The sequence below is a fragment of the Pygoscelis adeliae genome, unplaced genomic scaffold (genome assembly GCF_000699105.1).
Source record: "Pygoscelis adeliae isolate BGI_AS28 unplaced genomic scaffold, ASM69910v1 Scaffold318, whole genome shotgun sequence".
Taxonomy (NCBI): Eukaryota; Metazoa; Chordata; class Aves; order Sphenisciformes; family Spheniscidae; genus Pygoscelis; species Pygoscelis adeliae.
Genome location: NW_008825430.1, coordinates 4,771,356 through 4,792,671, shown reverse-complemented (window position 1 = coordinate 4,792,671; position 21,316 = coordinate 4,771,356). Strand labels below are relative to the sequence as shown.

The 21,316-nt window shown below is 38.3% G+C and overlaps 1 protein-coding gene across 1 annotated transcript in view; it reads left to right on the top strand.

Moving 5' to 3' along the window:
* Positions 1 to 17,304, top strand: part of MYO5A (myosin VA (heavy chain 12, myoxin)) — an 86,656-nt gene extending 69,352 nt beyond the window's left edge. Inside the window, exons 32-42 of the mRNA XM_009330997.1 lie at positions 1,082 to 1,182; positions 3,771 to 3,969; positions 7,601 to 7,694; positions 9,920 to 10,066; positions 10,463 to 10,617; positions 11,826 to 11,915; positions 12,646 to 12,796; positions 13,646 to 13,928; positions 14,637 to 14,811; positions 16,176 to 16,256; positions 17,152 to 17,304. Of these exons, the coding sequence (XP_009329272.1) occupies positions 1,082 to 1,182; positions 3,771 to 3,969; positions 7,601 to 7,694; positions 9,920 to 10,066; positions 10,463 to 10,617; positions 11,826 to 11,915; positions 12,646 to 12,796; positions 13,646 to 13,928; positions 14,637 to 14,811; positions 16,176 to 16,256; positions 17,152 to 17,304 (1,629 nt within the window). The remainder of the gene's footprint in view (positions 1 to 1,081; positions 1,183 to 3,770; positions 3,970 to 7,600; positions 7,695 to 9,919; positions 10,067 to 10,462; positions 10,618 to 11,825; positions 11,916 to 12,645; positions 12,797 to 13,645; positions 13,929 to 14,636; positions 14,812 to 16,175; positions 16,257 to 17,151) is intronic.
* Positions 17,305 to 21,316: the final 4,012 nt, after the last annotated feature.

Below are 21,316 nucleotides of genomic sequence, written 5' to 3'. Positions count from 1 at the left end.
TGACTCTAAATGAAGGCTGTTAATTTAAATATTACAACTACAGCAGGTAGGGTATTCTTGAAGGTATAAGAGTAATTAGCATTTCTTTCCATCAGCACAAAAATAACAATGATGTTCAGACTGCTAAAGCTTGATAGATTGGCAGGTGAGATACAGCAGTTTTACTGTGTAATAAAATAATAGTAGAAAAATCACAAAGATCTCATAAGGATATTGGGAATAATTCTTTGAGGAGCTTATATATTTTATTGGCTTTCATATTAGGTAACAGGAATCATACCAGGCATAGAGACCTAGGCTCCAAAATTTATGTCCACAAAGTTATTATTGCAAATACTTGGCAAAATTTTACTCAGGAAAACAGCGTTTGATTGTTTTGAAAGACAAGAAGTCAGAATTCCATCTCTTAAGTTCATTATGTTCATTAGAGTCCTGTGGTTCCACAGCAATGACTCAGACACAGGCCAAGGTGACTGTAAACATCTGTTAAATATTTTAAGTTTTACTGAAGAAAAAGCAAAAGTGCCATAGTAAACGTTCAAAACTGAAACAAAATTGTATTATGATATCTAACTTAAAAAATCTCAAGCCCTTGTAAATTATTTCCTGCTTTGCCAGAGTACTTAAAATATATGGAGTGAGGAACAGACCTTATTTATGACATTTGAAAGACTAGATGTAATGCCATGTTTAAGAAATATTAATAGAATTAAGCTTGCAAAATTATGCTTCTTCAGTGTCAGTATTAGCAGCTGTTCCTAGTAATTTGAAATAAAATGCAAATTCATCATTTCATGAAATTTATTTTGTTCCTTTTACATGATGAACAAATGAAAAGAGGTTAACACGTGTACCTGCTTATTAGACAGACTGATACTTGACCATGTTGCATGCATTCATTTTAAAAGATACACCAAATGGACATAGAAATTATGGACCAACCTCCTGCTCAGGTACCCACACTAATTTTAATGTGGCTACTCAAGGATTAGTGTTCCACGTGGGTAAAGTGACAAAAACATGGATTCAAAGAACAATTACGTTGTTAAATTTACCCTGGAAATCATCACTGTTTTACCAGAATACCATGACGGATTCTACAATCCTCTTGGAGGATGTACAAAAGATGAAAGACAAAGGAGAAATAGCACAGGCGTATATTGGACTGAAGGAAACAAACAGGTACAAGTTCTCTTTATTTAATCTACAATCAGTTGGGGTCTGCTGTGACACACCGTGTCTATCATATTCAGTAAGTTGCATCCATGTAAGTCTAGATACTTAGAGAACACTTGTAGTTGGGGTTATAATTTGATTTGATTAGTAAAATTGCTGTGTGCAATATTTGAAAGGATTAGAAAACAATGGGGAAATGCAAAATCAAGCTTCCTGGATTTACATCTTCTTAGCCTTTAATTGCTACATTGCTCAAACCAGGTGTCATTCCCCATGCTGTTGTTTTACCTTTTGTCCAGTAGGTTGTCACAATAGTCTGTCATAATACATTTATTGTAACAGCATGAAATGCTGTAACCAGTTGGGCTAACACCGAGAACTGAATTTTGTCATTAGGAAGAAATACGTATAAACAAGAAAAGTAGTTTTCTAAGTTTTTTAAAGCATTGTTTGTTTCTTTTTTATAGTAACTGTAATTTAGTGTGTAATGTCCGTAACATGTCATCTCATCACCATCACATCTCTCTTGTATTTTTTTAAAAACTTTTCTTGAAAGGCAATCTCCCCAGGACTATCATATGCTGAATGAGGACGGAGAACTTTGGCTGGTTTATGAAGGGTTAAAACAAGCCAACAGGTTACTAGACTTCTCAGAACTGGTTTTTTTTCTTCATTTGCATCTTCTTTTCTAGCTAACTGTGCCCCTTGCTATGGGTTTGCTTTAGCTACAGTATTTCTATTGCTTTAACAGTTAGAAAAAAATTCATCACAAATTTTACAAATCAAAAAGAGTTTCCTCAAACTTGGTCCCAAAACCTTTCTACTTGTCAAATTTTATCATTTAAAAAGTTAAGATGGCGGCAACAGCTAACACATAATTCATAAGAATACTTGCACAAAAATAGACTGTAAAATACGAGAAGCTCCACAAGAGCTGGAAAAGATTTGTAGCCATATAGTATTTGTCTGCCTTTACGTCGGGTATCAAAATTAATGTCCCTTGCAGTTTTTCAGCCTAAAGAAGTACAGTCATTTTAGTAATAAAACTATTGTTTGAGTAGCTTCAGCGTACTCTGAACTTTCAAATAGTTACGGGTCTTACTCTCCTTGTTGTGACTCAAGTTCAGTAGTTTGAACATTCTTCTCCCACGTCTTTCCATGCCAGATTCAAAATGTAAGACACAAAATAACCAACAAACGGAAATAATCTTTAGTTCATCATGGCGCTGTTCAAGCCTCAGTGCAATCACTGCAGTCTCTGCAAAGACTGTGTGCTGGTCATGTAGTGGGTGAGATTCACCTTGTTAGGCAATGCAGTTCTGGCTCTGTGGGCACGGCTGGGCCCCATGTCCCTGCACGTGTCCCAGACTTCCAGAATGGTTCCTAGTCCTGCACTGGCAACTAATTCAGTAGATCAGCAGGGCTGATCTTCTTCAATATACCCATTTGGTAGTAGTAACTACAGAAGGAGGTATTTTGCAATGGATGCTACTAACAAAAGTCTTTCCTTTTCTTGTGCTAACAAATTCTACTCCTAACGTTGTTTTGTAAGCCTGCGAAGATCTAACTTAGAGCAAGTGTTCTGCAGAGCAGGATGTGAGAGTGTTTGCTCTGCGCCTCTTGTTTCTTCTCTTAGCACTGCAGAGAGAAGCAGCTTTCTATTAAATGGCAGAGCATTGCAGGTAAATGACTGTTTGCCCTTGCGTGCTTGATCAGTCTAGTTACTAATAAATGTGCCTGCCTTATGCATATTTAAACCCTGAAAGATTGTCTAATTGAACACTAGTTGTCATTACTAATGTCATTTCCTCTGTGTGTGTGTATGTACGAAATGATGAGTCAGAGCACTTGGACAGTGCCTTGCAAGCAGGAGTAGATCCCCACAGCCCTGCTCGGAAGGAGGCTGGTACGTGTTATCCCCATTTCACATGAGAAGAATTTGAGATGTGATGTGCCCAAGGGGAAAGAGCGAGTCAGTGGTGAGGATAAAATAGAGTTGCCGGATCCCAGCCTTGAGTTTGTTGTTAACCTTTACTGCACTAATGACAACCCTCTGCAAAATGTCGGGTTTAACATAAAAATAAAGATTATTTATGTGCATCTGCAATTGAATGGTTTCTGACTGAACAGAGTTAACTGTAAGAGGATTTTCCTTTGTTGATATTGCAGGGTCCTAGTTTAAGCGAACACACCATCTTCTTCATCTTACACAGTTAGTTTGATCTGATTAGAGGTAAAACCTCCTTAACGCAGTGAGGCACTTAACTCCCCTTCAAAAGCAGTGACAATCTGTGAAGACATAGCAATACGTTTATTGACGCATGTTCTCAGTGGCACCATACACAGTATGTGTTCAATTACAAAGGAAATGCAAAGCAGTGTCACAATTAGTTTCTCTCCACTTTATGATCATGCAAGCTTAATTTAATTAGAAGGCATACTGAAGGGTTTAAAGAGTACTCTGCCTTTTTCATTTTCCTTTGCAAGCCGTGGCTAATTGTTCCTGAGCAGCAGCTAAAGCTTTACACTCCCTCTGAGAATTGGGGATGTAACTTTCTAAGTGTGTTCACGCAACTGTTGCTCAACTTCTTTAGGCTGCTGGAGTCTCAGCTTCAGTCGCAGAAGAAGAGCCACGAGAATGAACTGGAATCGCTGCGAGGTGAGATCCAAAGTCTGAAGGAAGAAAACAATCGCCAGCAGCAGCTCCTAGCCCAGAATCTGCAGCTGCCTCCAGAGGCCCGCATTGAAGCCAGTCTACAGCATGAGATCACCCGGCTGACTAATGAGAACTTGGTAAGGGAAATGATGCTGCAGGAGCAGGCTGGGGGACTTACAGACTTGCTGCGCCTGTAAGTTCTTATCGGTTTTCAGATGGCAACCTCCTGCAAAGAATTGCATGAGTGCAGTGGTTTTTTTGTAGGTAAGCTAATGGGAGAGAGAGACTTATGATTGCTGATGAGGTAATAACGTTTCAGGGAATTTGTTTGAAGTTTGTGGCATGGAGAAAGCTCGTGGATCCCAGCTTTCAGCTGATGAGTTTAATCATTGCTAAATAGAATGATTGATATCCAGGGAACTCATAAAAAATACTAGTGCCAAGTAGTGAAGTTTCCACTGAACTATATTAGTTAATTTATTTTGTTGAAAAACTCTGATGTGGTTCTTCAATTATTTAAGATCACTTTTCTTCCCATTTCCCTCCGTCCTGCCTGAAGCTACACAGATAATCCACTGTGTTATGAGCTCCAGCTATTCAGTATGTTTTGAAGAAAGAAATAGTTCCGAGAAGAAGAAACTTGGTTAGAAGTCACTTAGCTAATAATTGGTATTCCTTGTTTACTGCACAACATTTTTGTATGAAGGAAAGATCAGGTGAAACTCCTTAGCTTTCCCTGCAAAGGAGTATGTTCTTCATGTGCAGGCTAGTTCAATTCTGGGGAGATTTTCCAGAGAGGCCCGTGTTGGAATATCGTTGGCTTATCACTGTCCATTAGTGAAGGGAACCATGCTCCTTCAGGAAGAAAAATCCTAGCTCTGAGTGTCATTGCTTTCTCTAAACAAGCCAAGGCGTAGTCTTTCCTGCTTACGTATGTTCAGAAGTTATCATTGTCGGGCTCTTGTCTTAGTACCAAAGGTTTTGAGGAAAGCATCAGATAATTCAGTGGATAGATCTTGGAAAACTGATTCAAAGTATATTATAAGTTTGCCTCAGCAGCAGCTGTCTCCCACTGGCAAAGGTAGATGGTGAATGTTTCTGTCTCTGACAGCTCCCTCCTGCTGCTTAGTCATATGTTATGATTTTTAGCCTTTTTTTTCCCCCCAAGAGACCTACTCATCACGTTCTGTGTTCCCAAGACAACACCCAGTCATCTAATGACATCCCAGAGGAGCTCTCTTTATTTTCAAATAGAGTGAATGTAATTTTACTTGTTAAATTTAGATTAGTATTTCAGTTCTGATGTTTGAGTGCTGCGAGTCCCCTCCAAGTCGGGAATATGCTGCTTTTCCACTCCTAGCCCTAGAGTGGAAATAATTTACCGGCTTTCCAGATGTGATATTAGAATTGCAGTATTCACTGCAGTCCCCTCTTGATTAGCATAAGAAAATGTCCTGTCCCGGTTCTCACAAAGGTTATATTCCAGGCTTTCACAGTATTAGTAGTGCCCATTTTTAAAAGATCTGACTGTTCTGCAACTCATCTACATCAGCCTCTCTCTGGGAGAGGCTGGAGCGAGCACCACACCTAAGGACTAGACTACCTAAAAATTAGAGATTCTTGATCTTGTTTTAATCTGATTTCATTTCTATAGTGCTTACTGAAGTATCACTGTCTCAAAGGCAGGGGAAAAACTATCCTGTACCTATTTTTACAGTTTTATGAGGAGTTGTATGCAGATGATCCCAAGAAGTATCAATCGTACCGGATTTCACTTTACAGACGGATGATTGTATGTAGATCACGTGAACCCTGTTTCTCTGTTGTCTTGTTCGCCATTTCTGGAGCACTAATTGAAAAGCAGGCTGCCTCCCTTTCTCCCTTTCAAAGGAAATCCCCCGCAGAGAGCGTCACGATGCCAATTACTTCCCTCACTGCTTTTTTTGTTAGTCTTAGTGTGCTCTGTGTAATCTGTGTCTCTTTTTGATGCACAGTTTTGTTACTAATATAAGTCTTGCACTGTGACCAAAGCAGTTTCTTTCTGAATACTACTTAATACTGCCCTGAAAAAAGCGGTACACGATGCAAAAGATGCTCAATTTTCAGAACCACTCTTTACTTTGAAACTTTGATACATTTAAATTCAGTTCAGCAAAATAGAGGTCTGATCATACAGATACTTACGAAGGTGAATAATGCCTGCAATTGTGAGTAGCCCAGTCTTAGCCTGAATTTGTTCATGGATACCTTTACAGTGCCGACATCTGGAATGAATAAATCTATCAGAATCAAAATACATAACCTTTCAATATTTTTCAAAAATGCAAAGTCTGAAGGATAACATTGGAAATAATACTATATTTCCATAATAATTAAAGACAACAAACTGAGATAGCACCATATGTAATCTTGAAAGAATATAATTCAAGAGATTCCAAATCTTAATGAGATGTGAATCTCTTTGATTTGTTTAGAGGAACCATAGAAAGAACTTTTTTCCTCCTCACATATTTGTTGTTCAGAAATCATATCCCTTTACTGATGTTTTCAAAACAGTCTGTTGGACTTAGATGGGGTTTTTTTATTAATTTCAGTAGAAAATATATCTGATGATAAGTATATTGCATTATTAACAGGATTTCTGTTGTAATACTGAACGCTACTTTGACTATGAAGCATGGCCTTGATTCTGTTCTTTCAACAGGCCTAATATCTTACTGCTCCACTATATTATATTAGGTTGTAAACTCTTTATTACATGATTGAGAGCAATTTTGTGCCTAATGCAAGTTTGTTGCCAATGCTGCACTAATATTTTTCAGTATTTTTAGGAAAGGTGTAGTTTCCCAGATGATGCTTTTGATTGAAGGAGCTCATGGTCCCTTATGTTCTTATCAGCGCCATGAAGAATCACGCTTACAAAAGAGCATTTTTCTTTTAAACTGCTTTCAAACCCTTAACCTGGAATGGCTTTCAGGTTTTTTGAGCTTGAGGTTTTGCTTCCTTTAGAAAGACTTCCCCTTTTCTAATTACATTATTATTTCATGAATGCACTACCATAGGTCACAGAATTATTCAAAGAGAGATTTCTGGGGAGTGCTCCTTTGAAAGAAAAATACAGCTTTCTTCAAGAGTAGGACTTTTAGGTGCTAGGTGTTGTTCAGGTACAGAATAAAAGGATGTAAGACCCCAGTTTCTGTCTAAGGAAATGTGATGACAGCAAGTGATAGGGATATGGCAGAGAATTACAAGTAATGTTGTTATGTTTGGAAGTTTGATGATTTTGGTAAATTTGAGTGCAAGATATGGTCTTTCTGCAGATGTCTCTCTTGTAGTCTTATAAAATGGATAGGTCTGAAGAACGAGTCAGTCCTGAAGGCATGAATAAATGATGCAGAAATACAGGCTAGCTGTTACATAATAAAGAAAATTATTTCTGTGAGGCATTTGGAAGAGCAGGCAGGAAGCATTAGGGAGATGTGTTTGCAGCAAAATGTCTTCTGCCATAAGAACTGACCTAGTTCTGAGTGTCTGCAGAATATACCTGCCTAAGAGCTTTGCCTTTGTCATGCTGCGCAGATCTTAACCATATTTGCGATACTTGGCTTGTGTTATAGGCAGCGTACCAGCTTGCAAACCTCAGCCAGAGGATGGCACCACTGTTCAGCTTTCCTCACCACCTTGTAATTCTAACAGCACTGATTTTGTCTCTGTCACACGTTATGGCACTTTCTCATATCTTAATCTCTCTCTCATTTTAATTTACAGGATTTAATGGAGCAGCTTGAAAAGCAAGACAAAACTGTTCGCAAGTTAAAGAAACAGTTGAAAGTATTTGCTAAGAAGATTGGTGAACTTGAAGGTACTTTTATATTTTGAGAGGAAGAGAAAGATTTTGGTTTACTTTTTGTGATTCCGTTGTCATCATATCCATCTGTCTTAGCAGTCGGAGGGCATGAGGTCTTCAGTAGCATTAGCCTCTGTTAATTGATTCCAGAAACAGGAGATGCACTCAGAGCTCTCTGTATTCCTTTGTAAACCTTTAGAATATTTGTCATATTTTGAAGCAACGAGTAAAAGGAGGTTGATGTTTCTCTGAAGGCAGAAGCCATTGAAACATAAAGGAATGTTACCTGGCCTATTTGTGTACTCAAAGACAGTATCTGTTTTTTGTAAAGACAAAAGCAATACTAAATATGAACCAGGCAGAAATAATTTACCCAGTTTTCCTTTGTGAATTTCTATATCACTGGAGCCAAGAATGCTGAGACTGTCTTTCTCCGCTTGAGGTTTCCTTTCAGAGCTGCTGGCCAAACTTGAATATGAGAATGCTGAGACATGGACTAAGCCAATTTTATTTTTATGAGCATCAGAGTGAGTTGCCTTAGAATCTTAGGACTGGTGAGACTGAGAGCTTATTTTGTCTGCATAAGTAAAGTCATTTTAATTGCTGAAAGCAATTAATAATGTTATAAAGTTGAAGTATGAATTTGTTTCTAAATAATCCTGGTCCTAATCTTTCAGAAGCTTTTTATGGTCATCTGCTTCCTCCAGAACAAGCTCACTGCCTAATGAGTTGTTTTATTGAGTACTAAGATTGAAATTAGTGACTGTGTAGTCTTCAGTGCTTCAGTGTTTGAAAAGAACAGTGATACCAAGTTAGACCTGGATTAACGAGAGTATATTATCCTTTAGCTAGTCGCAGCTCTCCTCTATCTTCAGTTTGGATTTCTGCATTTTCTATCCCATTTGACAGGCGCACACACGTAGCACACTTACAGGATGTGCAGTAGTTTGTAGGGATTGCATGCAGCTAGGAGGGTTGTGAGAAGAGGATGTAGCTTTCATGGGATGAAGCCAAGTTTTGCTTTTCAAAAACAAACACGCAGCCTAATCAAGTGGAGTGTAGGTGTTGAATGTGATACCGTGAGGCACTGTATGCAACAAGGTGGATATTTCATATATCCTTTTGAAAGGTTACTCAAATTCAGGTTGGTTTTAAAAAGTCTTTCAATATTGTTTGGTTACTACTGTGGACAAGATCACAGCAGAATTCTTACAAAATGCGGAGTGGGAAAATGCTTCTGAAAACATAGTTTAGTCTGTGTTTATTACCTAATTAACTTAGAAAGATGTAGTAGGTCTGGCTGGGATGGAGTTAACTTTCGTCATAGCAGCCTGTATGATGCTGTGTTTTGGATTTGTGGCTAAAACAGTGTTGGTAACACGCCGGTGTTTTGGCTGTTGCTGAACAGGGCTTGCACAGTGTCAAGGCTTTCTCTTTTTTCCCCACTCTGCCCCCTCAGTGAGTAAGCTGGGGGGATGGGAAGGCACACAGCCGGGGCAGCTGACCCGAACTGCCCAAAGGGATATTCCGTATTCCATACCACCTAACGTCGGGAGCCAGAAGCGGGATTTTTTGCATACAAGGTGGCTGCTGTTTGGAGGCTGGCTGGGCATCAGTCCCCCTGGCCGCGGGGGGCATGAGTGATTGCCTTTGCTTTGCTTTCCCCCCTCTCCTTCCTTCACCTATTAAACTGTCTTTATCTCAACCCACGAGTTTTCTCACTTTTGCTCTTAATATTCTCTCCCCTGTCCTGCTGGAGGGCTGGGGGGAGCTGAGGCAGTGTGGGTGTGTGGGTGCTTGGCTGCTGGTCAAGGTAAGCCTACCACAATAGGTAACAATCATCAAGCTTGAGAAATACTGGCGTTTTGCAGTATTTCACAATTAACAGTGACCCTTGCAGTATTAATCTGGGATTAAGTGATTAACGGCTATTGCTTCACCTTTGTGCTTTTATATAACAAACTCCAGGAAATCAGCAGTACATCTGTTGGATGGATGCCATTCATGCACTTCCACTCTTCTTCAAAGGAAGAGTGCCACCCCAAGATACATTTATCAACAATCTGTCTTTTCGTTTAATGGGAGTTTTGCTGCTAAGTGTTACCCTGAATCAAAGAAAAACATTTCTTAGTTCTATATGCTGGAGTTCTTCCTTAGAAATGTCATTGTTTCCTCTGACGTGCATTGGTTTCACTGGAAAATATTATATTACATAATTTCTTTTCATTTTCCCTCTGAAGTGGGCCAGATGGAGAACATATCACCTGGACAAATCATCGACGAACCTATTCGTCCAGTTAACATTCCACGGAAAGAAAAGGACTTCCAAGGGATGTTAGAATATAAGAAGGAGGATGAACAAAAACTTGTCAAGAATCTTATTTTAGGTAAGCATCTTTCTCATTTGCAGCCTCCTCTGCTCCCACACACTCTGAAAAATGAACAATAAGAACACAGAATTTGCATTATGAAATGAATAGCTTATTTTGGTTTTGACAGCGTTCAGTTTATCTAAAATTCCTAAATACCTATTGTAATCTAATCATCCTTCCTGATTAGTATAGTACATATTAATGTGTCTGCATATTCTTTAGCAGGCAGTTATGTTTTATTCTGTTCTGCTATTTTACCAAGAAAGTGGCTCTTTTTAGTTTTACTCTTAGTTTTCACTGGCCATGTATAGATATGTATGTACAATTAACTGGGGAGGTTGCGATTACCACATATAACACCTTCCAATGGCTTTATACTTAACAAAACAATGTGTGTTTGTTTTTCCCAAGAGCTGAAACCACGTGGGGTAGCCGTCAACCTGATTCCAGGACTACCAGCATATATTTTGTTCATGTGTGTACGCCATGCGGATTACCTTAATGATGACCAAAAAGTGCGGTCGTTGTTGACTTCCACTATCAATGGCATCAAAAAAGTGTTGAAGGTTAGTTAGTCTGCTTGGTTTAGGAAAACATTCATCTAAAATTTGTTTTTGATTTTATGTTAGAGGAGTGAGGAAAAGACTTGCAATGAATTGGCTCTGGATTTCTGATCAGTAACGTCCTCACACCAAAGTTACAAAAAGTTGTTAACAAGTAGCAAATTAAAGTGATAGCATTTTATCCACATAATACCACAGTTGGTTTGAATTAGTGGAAAAAGAACTACCTTCTTTAATTTGAATAGACTTCCTTCTCTGAAGCTATCCTGTAAAGCTTTGGATGCAGTCAAAGTTTGCCTAGTGAATCTTTGTAATCCAGAACACTTCATTAAAATGTTTCATTTGCAGTTTCGGTTCACAGATGTCCTCACTTGCTTCACCTACAGATTACATTGATGACAACATGTTACTGCCTATAGGCTTCGCAATGATTTGGCTAGGAGAGTTTACTCCAGGGGTATCCTGAAAGCAATATTAAGACATAAATATGCTTTATGCTTCATGGAGTTTTACAGTTTTTAAATAAAGCAGATGTGCTCAAAACCCAAGCATTTAATCAAGCTACATGTTTTGAAAAAACATTTAGTAAACAATCCTGTAGGACCTTAGATATTCATAGAAACTTTTGGACATATTTAAGTGAATGGAATGCATGCTACAGAGCTCTAGAAATTTTAATTACTCAGCATATACTAGATGGTATGTTCTTTGGTGAGGAGGGCTTTTTGTTTTACTTGTTTTCCGTACCAGGCTGCCAAAATGGTTATGATGTAAGTGACATTCATGCAAGCTGAATTGCTCTCTGCTCCTCCTCCTGGTTCTGCATCGTTCCCATCCTCTGTGTTGGGCTCTTCACAAGAGTCATTGTGCCACAGAATGAGTGTTCTGGGAATACAGTCACATTGCCCTGTGATTTCTGCACGGAGCAGTTGGGATGGGTCTGTAAAACACAGAAAGATCGTATCTGTGGAGGAAATGATATTTTGAAAGTTTTTGAAAAACATTATGGAAAACAGGAAGGGTGTTTAATGGTGTTCTGTCAAAAACCTTGCTTTTCTAGTATGTTACTGAAATACACAAAGTTTTGCAAAACATCAGGCTCTAAGTAGCTACAAGAAAGTAGACTTTAAGTGTTGAATTGTTCATCTAACATTTTGTTATTTTATTCCTCCTACCAGTCTTTGTTGAAATGTGTTTGTTTTTATCTTCAGAAAAGAGGTGATGACTTTGAAACAGTGTCCTTCTGGCTATCTAACACCTGCCGATTTTTGCACTGTTTGAAGCAGTATAGTGGAGAAGAGGTAAGCAGTGCTCCTACTCTGGTTTCTTTTGCTCTGCAATGCTATTGTGAGCGCTACTCTTAAAAAATTCCTGTAATATCTCAAAATCTAGTCAGTGTCTCTTAAAACAGCTACACTTTTTGGAATGGTGGTGATGACGTCAGTGGGAAGCACAGGGAGTAAGATTTGAACCAGTTTCCCTTTATTGCAGGCTGGGGGGCCCAGCGGCTAGATGACATTGTGCTCCCAAAAGTGCCAACTCAGATTAAGTGGAAGAATCTGGCTGCTACCATTATGTTGTTTAGTAATGATTCACTGAACTTCCTATGAAAAAGGCTGTACTAAGCCCTTAACCGCAGTATGGCAGACCAATTTATGTTTGGAGGCCGTGGTGTGCCTAATTTCTTCTTCATTAACTGGGATTTTGGCTGTAAATGGCTGGGTGAGAACACCCATGCTGGAGTGGGAGGGAAGGGTCTTACCTGCCAGAAAGTCGGCAGAGTTTGTTCCCCTGTCAGATATTTGAATTTGCAAGTAAGTCAAGGAAACAGACGTGGCACAAGTCACAACTGAAAAGCAGATCTTAGCATTAGCCTCAATCAGAAGAACTTCCAAATTAAAGTTCTGAGGGGCTGTGACTATCATTTTGAAAGTATTATTTGTCAGTTGCATGAAAAAATATCAATACTGTTTTTGTGTAATATTTTTTTATTGCATTGAAGCATTTGTTTCTGTTATTTTATGAATTCAGGGATTTATGAAGCATAATACACCTCGTCAAAATGAACACTGCCTCACTAATTTCGATTTAGCTGAATACAGACAAGTACTGAGTGACTTGGCTATTCAGATCTACCAACAACTTGTCCGAGTGCTGGAAAACATTCTGCAACCAATGATTGGTAAGGCAAAGTTGAATTCCTTAAACTTCACACCATAGTACCAAAATGAAAACTGTGATGGTGGTAATATGCTATATCTTGTATTTCTTCCTAACCAGTAGAGTTTTAGTAATAGTTCTTGTGGTATTCTGTTTATAGATGACAAGGACTACACTGAACAGGTTTGGATTAGAGGGAAAACTAAACTGTGACTGGTTCTTCTGGCAGTGACAGAATAGATCGATATACCTTATTCATATTTGTCATAAATAATGCATTCACAAGAAGAAACTGTTAGGACAGTCTGATATTTGCTGCCCTGTGTGTTGGGAAAGATCCCGTGCAAAAACTGGACTTTAATTACATGATAGCTCGTAATTAAAATGGATATGGAGAAAAATGGCTGGTTGTCATTATGGACAGCAATCAGCAGTGAAATAGCTAGCAGTGATGAAGCTTGCATTCAGAGAGATTTTCTTCATTAAAAATACTTTTCCTTTTTCTTGTCAGACAGCACTCTCACACAAACTTTCATTATGCTTTCCGATCACACCATTTAGAAGAAGAAGAAAGCTCTTGGTTTGCTGACTCTGCTGCTCATATGACCATGGGAGGAAAAAAGTATTTTGCTGAGCTAGAGTTAGACCTTCCTTTCAAACACACATGCTGGAATCTTTGTAAAAACCCTGTAAGCTTAGATTTTGTAGAACACAGTGGGACACAGAGAATTGCTGGAAATCATGGCAAAGTGTGGCTAGGAGAAAGCCCAGCCTGCTCTTTCTGAGTAAATACTAAGTTTTGCTGTCTTGCACAATATGCTTGCATATAGGAATTTTCAGTCATTATAATAATGTTATCAATCAAATGCAGTTTCAGGAATGCTGGAGCATGAGACTATCCAAGGTGTCTCAGGGGTGAAACCAACAGGGCTGCGGAAGAGAACATCCAGCATTGCTGATGAAGGAACCTACACTTTGGACTCCATTATTCGGCAGCTGAACTCTTTCCATTCAGTGATGTGTCAGCACGGAATGGATCCAGAGCTGATCAAACAGGTTGTCAAGCAGATGTTCTACATCATTGGGGCTGTAACACTTAATAATCTTCTCCTGCGCAAGGACATGTGCTCATGGAGCAAAGGAATGCAGATAAGGTGGGAGAGCTCATTTTATACTTTCCTTGAATGTGCTGCTGGAAATTTTAGTGAACTCTTGACACTGGTGAACATCATTTTGATGGCATAGCAGACACACTTTTAATGTGGCAGAAGCAAAACAAAAGTATTTCATCATCAAGTAGGAATCAGAACTGTAGGTGAAATGTTGGTAGTTGCTTTCTCAGCCTGCTGCGTTCTTTGTATGCTGGTGGCTCAGTGGATACCTGCTGTGTTCATCCACACTGTAGTTTGCTGCATCCCATGGTAAAGCCATCTTATTCTATTCCTGCATTTGGCATCAGTTGTCCAATGCATTCTACTGGCATATGCCAGGAAATTTACCCAAGGTGTTCCAGTCCCTCAAGTAACCTTGAAAAGCCTCACTGTACATTTGCGTGGACAAAATCTCATTTGCCTTTCTTCTTATAGTCATCACATTCCCGCAATTAATAGGAACAGAAACAAATGGCAAAAGCTAGTTAGTTAGTGGAAGTCTTTGGCCATAGTTTCTAACTGTTTTGAAACTCAGAATCTTCTGCCTTAATCAGAAGGAAACAGTACGAAGACAAAACTACAAGAAATGACAAGTGTGAAGGAAAAATACGTAAGGACAAAGAAGAAACACTGGGAAAGAGAAACTGCAGATGCTTTTGATTTAGCCATAATCAAGCATTAATGTCTTGATACTCTTACCCCTTTGTACAGATACAATGTGAGTCAACTGGAAGAATGGCTACGTGATAAAAATTTGATGAATAGTGGGGCTAAAGAAACACTGGAACCCCTCATCCAGGCTGCACAGTTGTTGCAAGTAAAGAAGAAAACGGATGAAGATGCAGAAGCCATTTGTTCCATGTGCAATGCACTGACTACTGCCCAGGTAAGCAAACTCTCGTTGGCTGTTTGGCTGTCACTTCTGAGCAGTTCTCTGCTCTGTTGGTGTTTGCTATGCCTGCCTGCACCGCTGTCGCTGTCCTTCTGGCTATCTAACACTTTGTTTTGAAGATTTCTTACTTTGTTTAAACTAAAACAGATTAAATTGGAGGGGTAAAAAAAGGACCAGATCTTTTCCGAGGTCTGATGTTCAAGACTGTAAGTTTTGAACAAACAAGAGGAAGCTCATAGCAATAGATTGTGCAGTGTGTAGCACTATACATAGTCTCTTAGTTCATTAAAATCCTTAGAGAAAACTCTTCACTCTAAGACATCTCTGTACTCTGGCAACTCTGCCTAGGAAATTATCTTTCTGCCATCGGAGTTAGTATCCAGTTAAGTTAATGGACAATTCACACAGAGCTGTTCTCTCTGGGTCTGCAAACAAAAGTGTTAAGTTACTGTACCCATTAACCTCAGAAAGGCTGAACCAAGTGTATCTCAGGAAACAGCTGAAGACTTCACTTTGTTAAAGCTTAGATTTTATACAGCCTGCACTTTTTATAAGTTGCACTTTTTTCTTAACCATGCTATATTTGCATAGAGCTTGTACAGGAATAACTGGATCCAAGCATTTTTGATGATTACTGAACATTCCCATCAGGAAAAGGAAGACATTTCTCCATTTCTTTCACAATGGTGTGGGCACTAGCGGTTGCATTGATACAGCCGTTTTGATTTAGTAATTCACATTGCTGGAAAATCTGTTCATTTTGTACCGAAATAAGAGTTAGAATTCCACATGCTTCAAGTGTTTTAACTTTGTTTAAAAGTGTTGTGTTTTTTTTAAGAGAATCATGTAAACAAAGAGGAATGTTTAACCCATATTATTATTTAAAGTCTTTGTGTCGCTATTCTTTCCTGCAGTGGCTTTAGCCCTATTTTTAGAGCAATAGCTCACTCTCTTGAAAAACAGTGAAGTTGTAAGACTCTCTTGAATGGAAGCTACAGAAGGTCATAATTATAGGGTCAAAATTAGGGAGAGAAATACAGCATGTTTCTAGGGGTGTAGGAACACGATCCATTACTTACCATCTGATTTTTTCCATAGTTTGGTGTTTTCCACACACTTGTAGAATTTTAGAGTTTCTGCCTCCACAGAACACATGTCCTGAAGGAGGCAGTCGTATAACATTGCATTAAGCAGGTGATGGAATTCTGTTATGAATCAATAAAGCAAAGAATAACAAATAGTTGTAAAGAATTTTCTTTTTAAAATAGCTAATTTAAAAAGTATAGTATTAGTAATCGTGGATGCGTCTGTTAATTCATCAGTAAAATGAACCTAAGAATGGTTGTTCTTCTTCACAGATTGTAAAAGTCCTGAATTTGTACACTCCAGTTAATGAGTTTGAAGAGAGAGTCTTGGTTTCATTTATACGTACAATACAGGTATGGCTGTATCTTTTCATCAAAAATCATTTGACTATTTCTAAGAAACCCTCTGATGAGCCAAAATAGCTAGTGTCCTGAAATACATTCAGGAGTCTGAAGTAAACTAGGCTTTTTAGCTATCGTTCCTTAGCTATGTTGAAAAGGTGATTGTCAGCCTTAAAACTTTAAGCAATCACAATTTACTGCCTCCAGACTTGCATGAAAATGTTAGTTTCCCTGTCAGCACGTATGAGATTTTTTGGAAGGTGAGAGTTTTTTGTGCTTATACATCTTTGTGTATGTAAACACACTTGCATGCCAACTTTTCAAGTGGTAACATACATATATGCAAATTTACTTTTGTCAGACCTGTGTCTGCATGAGAAGTTCCAACTGCTTTGAAAACCGAGGCCTATGCTCATTCCAAAGTTCTTCATTTAGCCCTTCTAGTTTTGTAGATGTTGATGAAAATGAAACATTTTGAAAACTCCAAAGAAAAGCAGCTAGTAGAGCAAAATAAAAGAAACAAAGATGATCTTTCTGGTCTGTTCGAAATCAAATTACGTTACTAGCAGGGTAAGGGAGATTGGGAAGGTAGAACTGAGATAAAAGTGTAATTCCACTTACTGAAAAGATGCAGTTACCAGATAGCGGGCAAATTCTTCCTTTGGCAGGGAATCTAAATATCTTCAGATTGCATCGTAAGGGGAAGATATGCAGAACCGAAAATGACAAAATTAACTACAGTTTAATGGCACAATTGTTGCAGATGTGTCAGGTCAGGTTAGCACAGAGTGTGTGTCTGTACACACACGTGTACCTATAAGCACAGATGAAATACTACCTCTCTGCAAGGTGATTGTTATCAACGAAGTGGCTAAATGCTAATGTAATCACTTTCTTATCTTTGCAGATGCGCCTGCGAGACAGGAAGGACTCTCCTCAGTTGCTCATGGATGCTAAACACATCTTTCCTGTTACTTTTCCATTTAATCCATCCTCTCTGGCATTAGAAACCATTCAGATCCCAGCCAGCTTGGGCCTGGGCTTCATATCACGTGTCTGATCCCAAGGATGCACTGTCTGTGTTAGATGGAGAATCAGTTGCCCGATATCTTTACCCGTTAAAACATAGTGAGCCACTGAAAACACATTTTCTGAACAAACAGTCTATATATGCCCAGATCTGTAGTAAAAATAGCTGGAAAACTACATAACAGCACCACAGATTGAAGGCTAATAGAAAGATGTGCGTTTGTGTTCAGTCATTGCCATTTATGAGGACATCACTGATCCATACATTTCCAGAATGTGGAAATCGGGCTTGGACAAAAATTGTGTCTTCAGCTGTCTAGAGACATTTTTAGATATTTAGTAACATATTTAAATAGTGTAAATTAAACTCCATGTGTAATCTTCTCATAGGCAGGGACCAACAGGGACAGTCGCAGTCCTGAACGTGGAAGACTTGAAAGTAAGGCATTTTGTAGTAGAATACACAGTCACTTGGGAGCCTGTTGCATTTAATTTGTAAAAACTGGAATGGAGAAACACAAAGTGGCAATATATAAAATGATTTCTTAAACCACTTCCTTATTTATGTCAGTTTGACATAAATTCTAGTGATAAGTCTTATAGCTCACTATATGCTATAACTTAGGTGTTCATCTGTTAGTACTGTGGTTTACCAAGCATACTAAATTGCTGCTGCATATTGTGTTCTTTTAAATGTATGACTATCATCCTAGGCACTAAAAATAAGATACTTCATTTTTCTGTTGTCAACATTATTTACAGTCCGATGCAGTCTGTTATTTTAACTGGATTTTTGCAAATGGTATCAAATAACACCTGTAGAGGAAAATGGTAACTAAGCACAAGTAGCACACTGGAAATTACATGTTTAGTTATTTTTAAAAGTAGTTAGCTAAAAATACAGAATCTTGAAGCAAATGATCAGAAGCCAATAATGACTTCAGTATTTATTTAGATTTTGTAGTCTGTCTAATGTTCTTCTTTGTTTGTAGACCCCAGAGATGACCGTGTGTATTTTGAGCGTAATCTCATTTGGTTTGTTGCCACTTAAAAAAAAAAAAAGAGAAGAAGTATTCTTTCATACTGTAATTTGAGGGGAAAAACTTTAATAGAAAATTTCTGCAGTAGCCCAAGGCTCTCATTCTTTGAAAGGTTGACTAACAAGAACGTTAAGTAGGTTTTGACTATGATGCTGTCATTTGACTATGATTCATGCTGATTTAACAGTTGGAGATCCAGAGTGCATAATAAGAACCTGAGTTATTTTGGATATTGCACATCTTATTGGAAAGATTTTTCTGTCTCGCACATCTTGGATCTGCTATATAGAATTCACATTTCACAATGTGCAATGTAGGTGCAGAAGCCTTGCTGAAGGTTCCAATTCTGAACTTTAAAACAGGTAGTTTGTGGTGTATGGCTCAAACAGACATGTAAAAAAAAAGCCACACACATTGCTCAATTGCATTGTGCAATATTTTTTATGTATTATAATAACTAGCAACTTAGCGTTAACATTAATTTCTTTTAAAATACTGAGAAATAATCTAGAGGTACACTATTAGACTATCTGGTACTAATCTGTTTGCCTGCAAACTCACAGAAAAAAATTTGCTGTTAAGCAGACTGAAGCATTTCAGTTGTGTTTTACTTGGGAGGTAGACATGCTGTTTGTATGATTGCTAAAATCGGTAGTAAAGACAACCTAAACTTTGTCAGTATCATTTTAAGATGCTCATGTCGTCTTATTTTCAAATGTATATACCCCGTATTATGTTTGATGGATCATGCCAGTACTTCCAAGAACCTAGTACTGCATTGCATAAATGTTTTGAATGACCTTTGCTAAATGATTTGGATTGTTCTCCTGTGCATGGTATACCAAACACTCTTTTTTCAAATGTTACTTGATTTCTGAAACTACGGCTACTGTTGAGTGGCTCCGAATAAGGTATAATGTAGTTTTCAGACTGTTAGGGGTACTGTACCTGCGGGGATCTAATGGGAAAGCCTTCACATCCAGCAACAAGGTTAGGAAAGAAAATATGTGAGAACATGCTGACCTACAATATTTTTGTCCTATTGAAAAACCAACAATTGGCATTACAGTATGTTCATACTGTAGATCGGGAAACATATCCACTACTTAAGCATTAGTGTATTAAAATGTATGCCTAAATGTATTTTTGTTTATTTTTTAAGTTTGTTTACCTGTAAAAAGCCTTATTGTATCTTGTTTCATTAAAAAAAGTAGTGTTTAGTAATTTATAGGTATTATCCTTAAACTCAGTGGTTTGACTGGTATTACTTTTATATCACATTAAAAGTATATGCTGCTTGACATGTTTTAAAGGAAAATATTTTTAAGTTGGAATAGATGTGTAATTGGTAATTCATCTAATATTTTACATGGCAGTATTTTACATGCACTTTTCAGAAGTAAAATTTTAGTGTCAGTGTATAATGTATCTTTCACCTTAGGACTAATATCTCTTCAACCATGGAATATAATGCAGAATTATTTTAAAAACTTTTTTTTTTCCTTTGAATCATTGTTATGCTCTTTTAATGTGGACATATCTTTTATATTTTAATTTATTATCTATTGCTATGATAGATTCTATCGGATGCTGGAAAAATACTTGTCAATGACCCCTTAGAATTATATACAGTTATTCTAGAGATTTTGCACAATAATTACCTCATTCAATTTGGTGTATTTTTATTCCAGTGATCATTTTATTCTGATGTTTAGGACACAGTCTTCTAACCAAATTTTGGAAAATTGCTTCTCAGACTTCAATCTGGGATGGAATGTGAAAGTGCTTAAGTCTGTTAAATGTGATTAATCTATTCTATCACAGGAAAAAATAGGATTAACTTCAGTGTTGAAAAGTGGATTGATATCCAGTAACATTTGTTCCCAACTTGGAAACACCAGCATTTGCAATTTGAAGGTCTGTATAATTTGTGATTTAAACTGAACACATTTCAAATACCGTACAAAAACTAAGAGTAAACACTTGGATTTTTTAAGATGCTGATACTTCGTGTGATAAATAAAAGCCTTTAAACGTAGGTTTTCACCCGATGCCACTACAGTACATAGATGAAAACCAAAACATTGTCAGAATGACCTGAGCTCTGATCTGTTGTAGTGTCTGATGTTGTACTTAGTAAATGTATGCATCATAAAAACTGTAGCCTAATAGCTATCACTGGAAAATGTCCAAATAAAAATACAACTGTTAAGCTTTGCTTTGGGGTTTTTTGTTTGCTTGTTTGGCTGGTTGTTCGTAAGTTGTGCGCTGGCTTATTCCCCAGACGATCACACGGGCTCCCTCTACCTTCATGGCAGGCTTGGTCTCGACTGCCAAGGGAGCTGGCTGAAGTCTGAGGGCTGTATAAATACACACCCAGGTACCGACAGCGCGCCGTCAACTGCTGTGCATATTTGAAAATAATTTGTTCGACATAGCCCGCTTCTGTTAGGGTATTTTGTCACCAAATATTAACTGTTACTGAAATAAGAATCAAGATTTGTACTTTGCTAAAACATTGTCTTCCGTGCCATGAAAGCTCTTTGGTGCCAGGCAGGCAGGTAGGGCTAGTGGGCCTCCGGGCACCTATCTGCCTGCCCAGACCCGGTACTACGTTTATTCAGATCTTCTTCTCAGAAAGGGTATTTAAATATGACGCTTACTGGTGCCCTAAGCTTAGTATTCTCATTCCAAGTTGTTTATTTTTATCTTACTCTAAGTTTGGTAGAGAAACTCCTTGATGGCCTTTTACGGGACAGTGATTAATGTTTCTGTCGTTTTTCTCTACCGCGTCAGGAACGGCTCCCCTGGGCTTATTCCGAACCCCTACAGCTGTGCCCCCGATGCCAGCTTCGCCAGCATCGTTTTAAGGCCTGTCACCTGTACAGGACAATTGGGACCGCCACTCATCGCCGCTATACTTAGATACCTCAGGAGCTCGCGTGCAAGCTGCCCGCATAAAAACCCCCACGCGTGCTTTCACCGGGTGCTGCGGGTCACTGA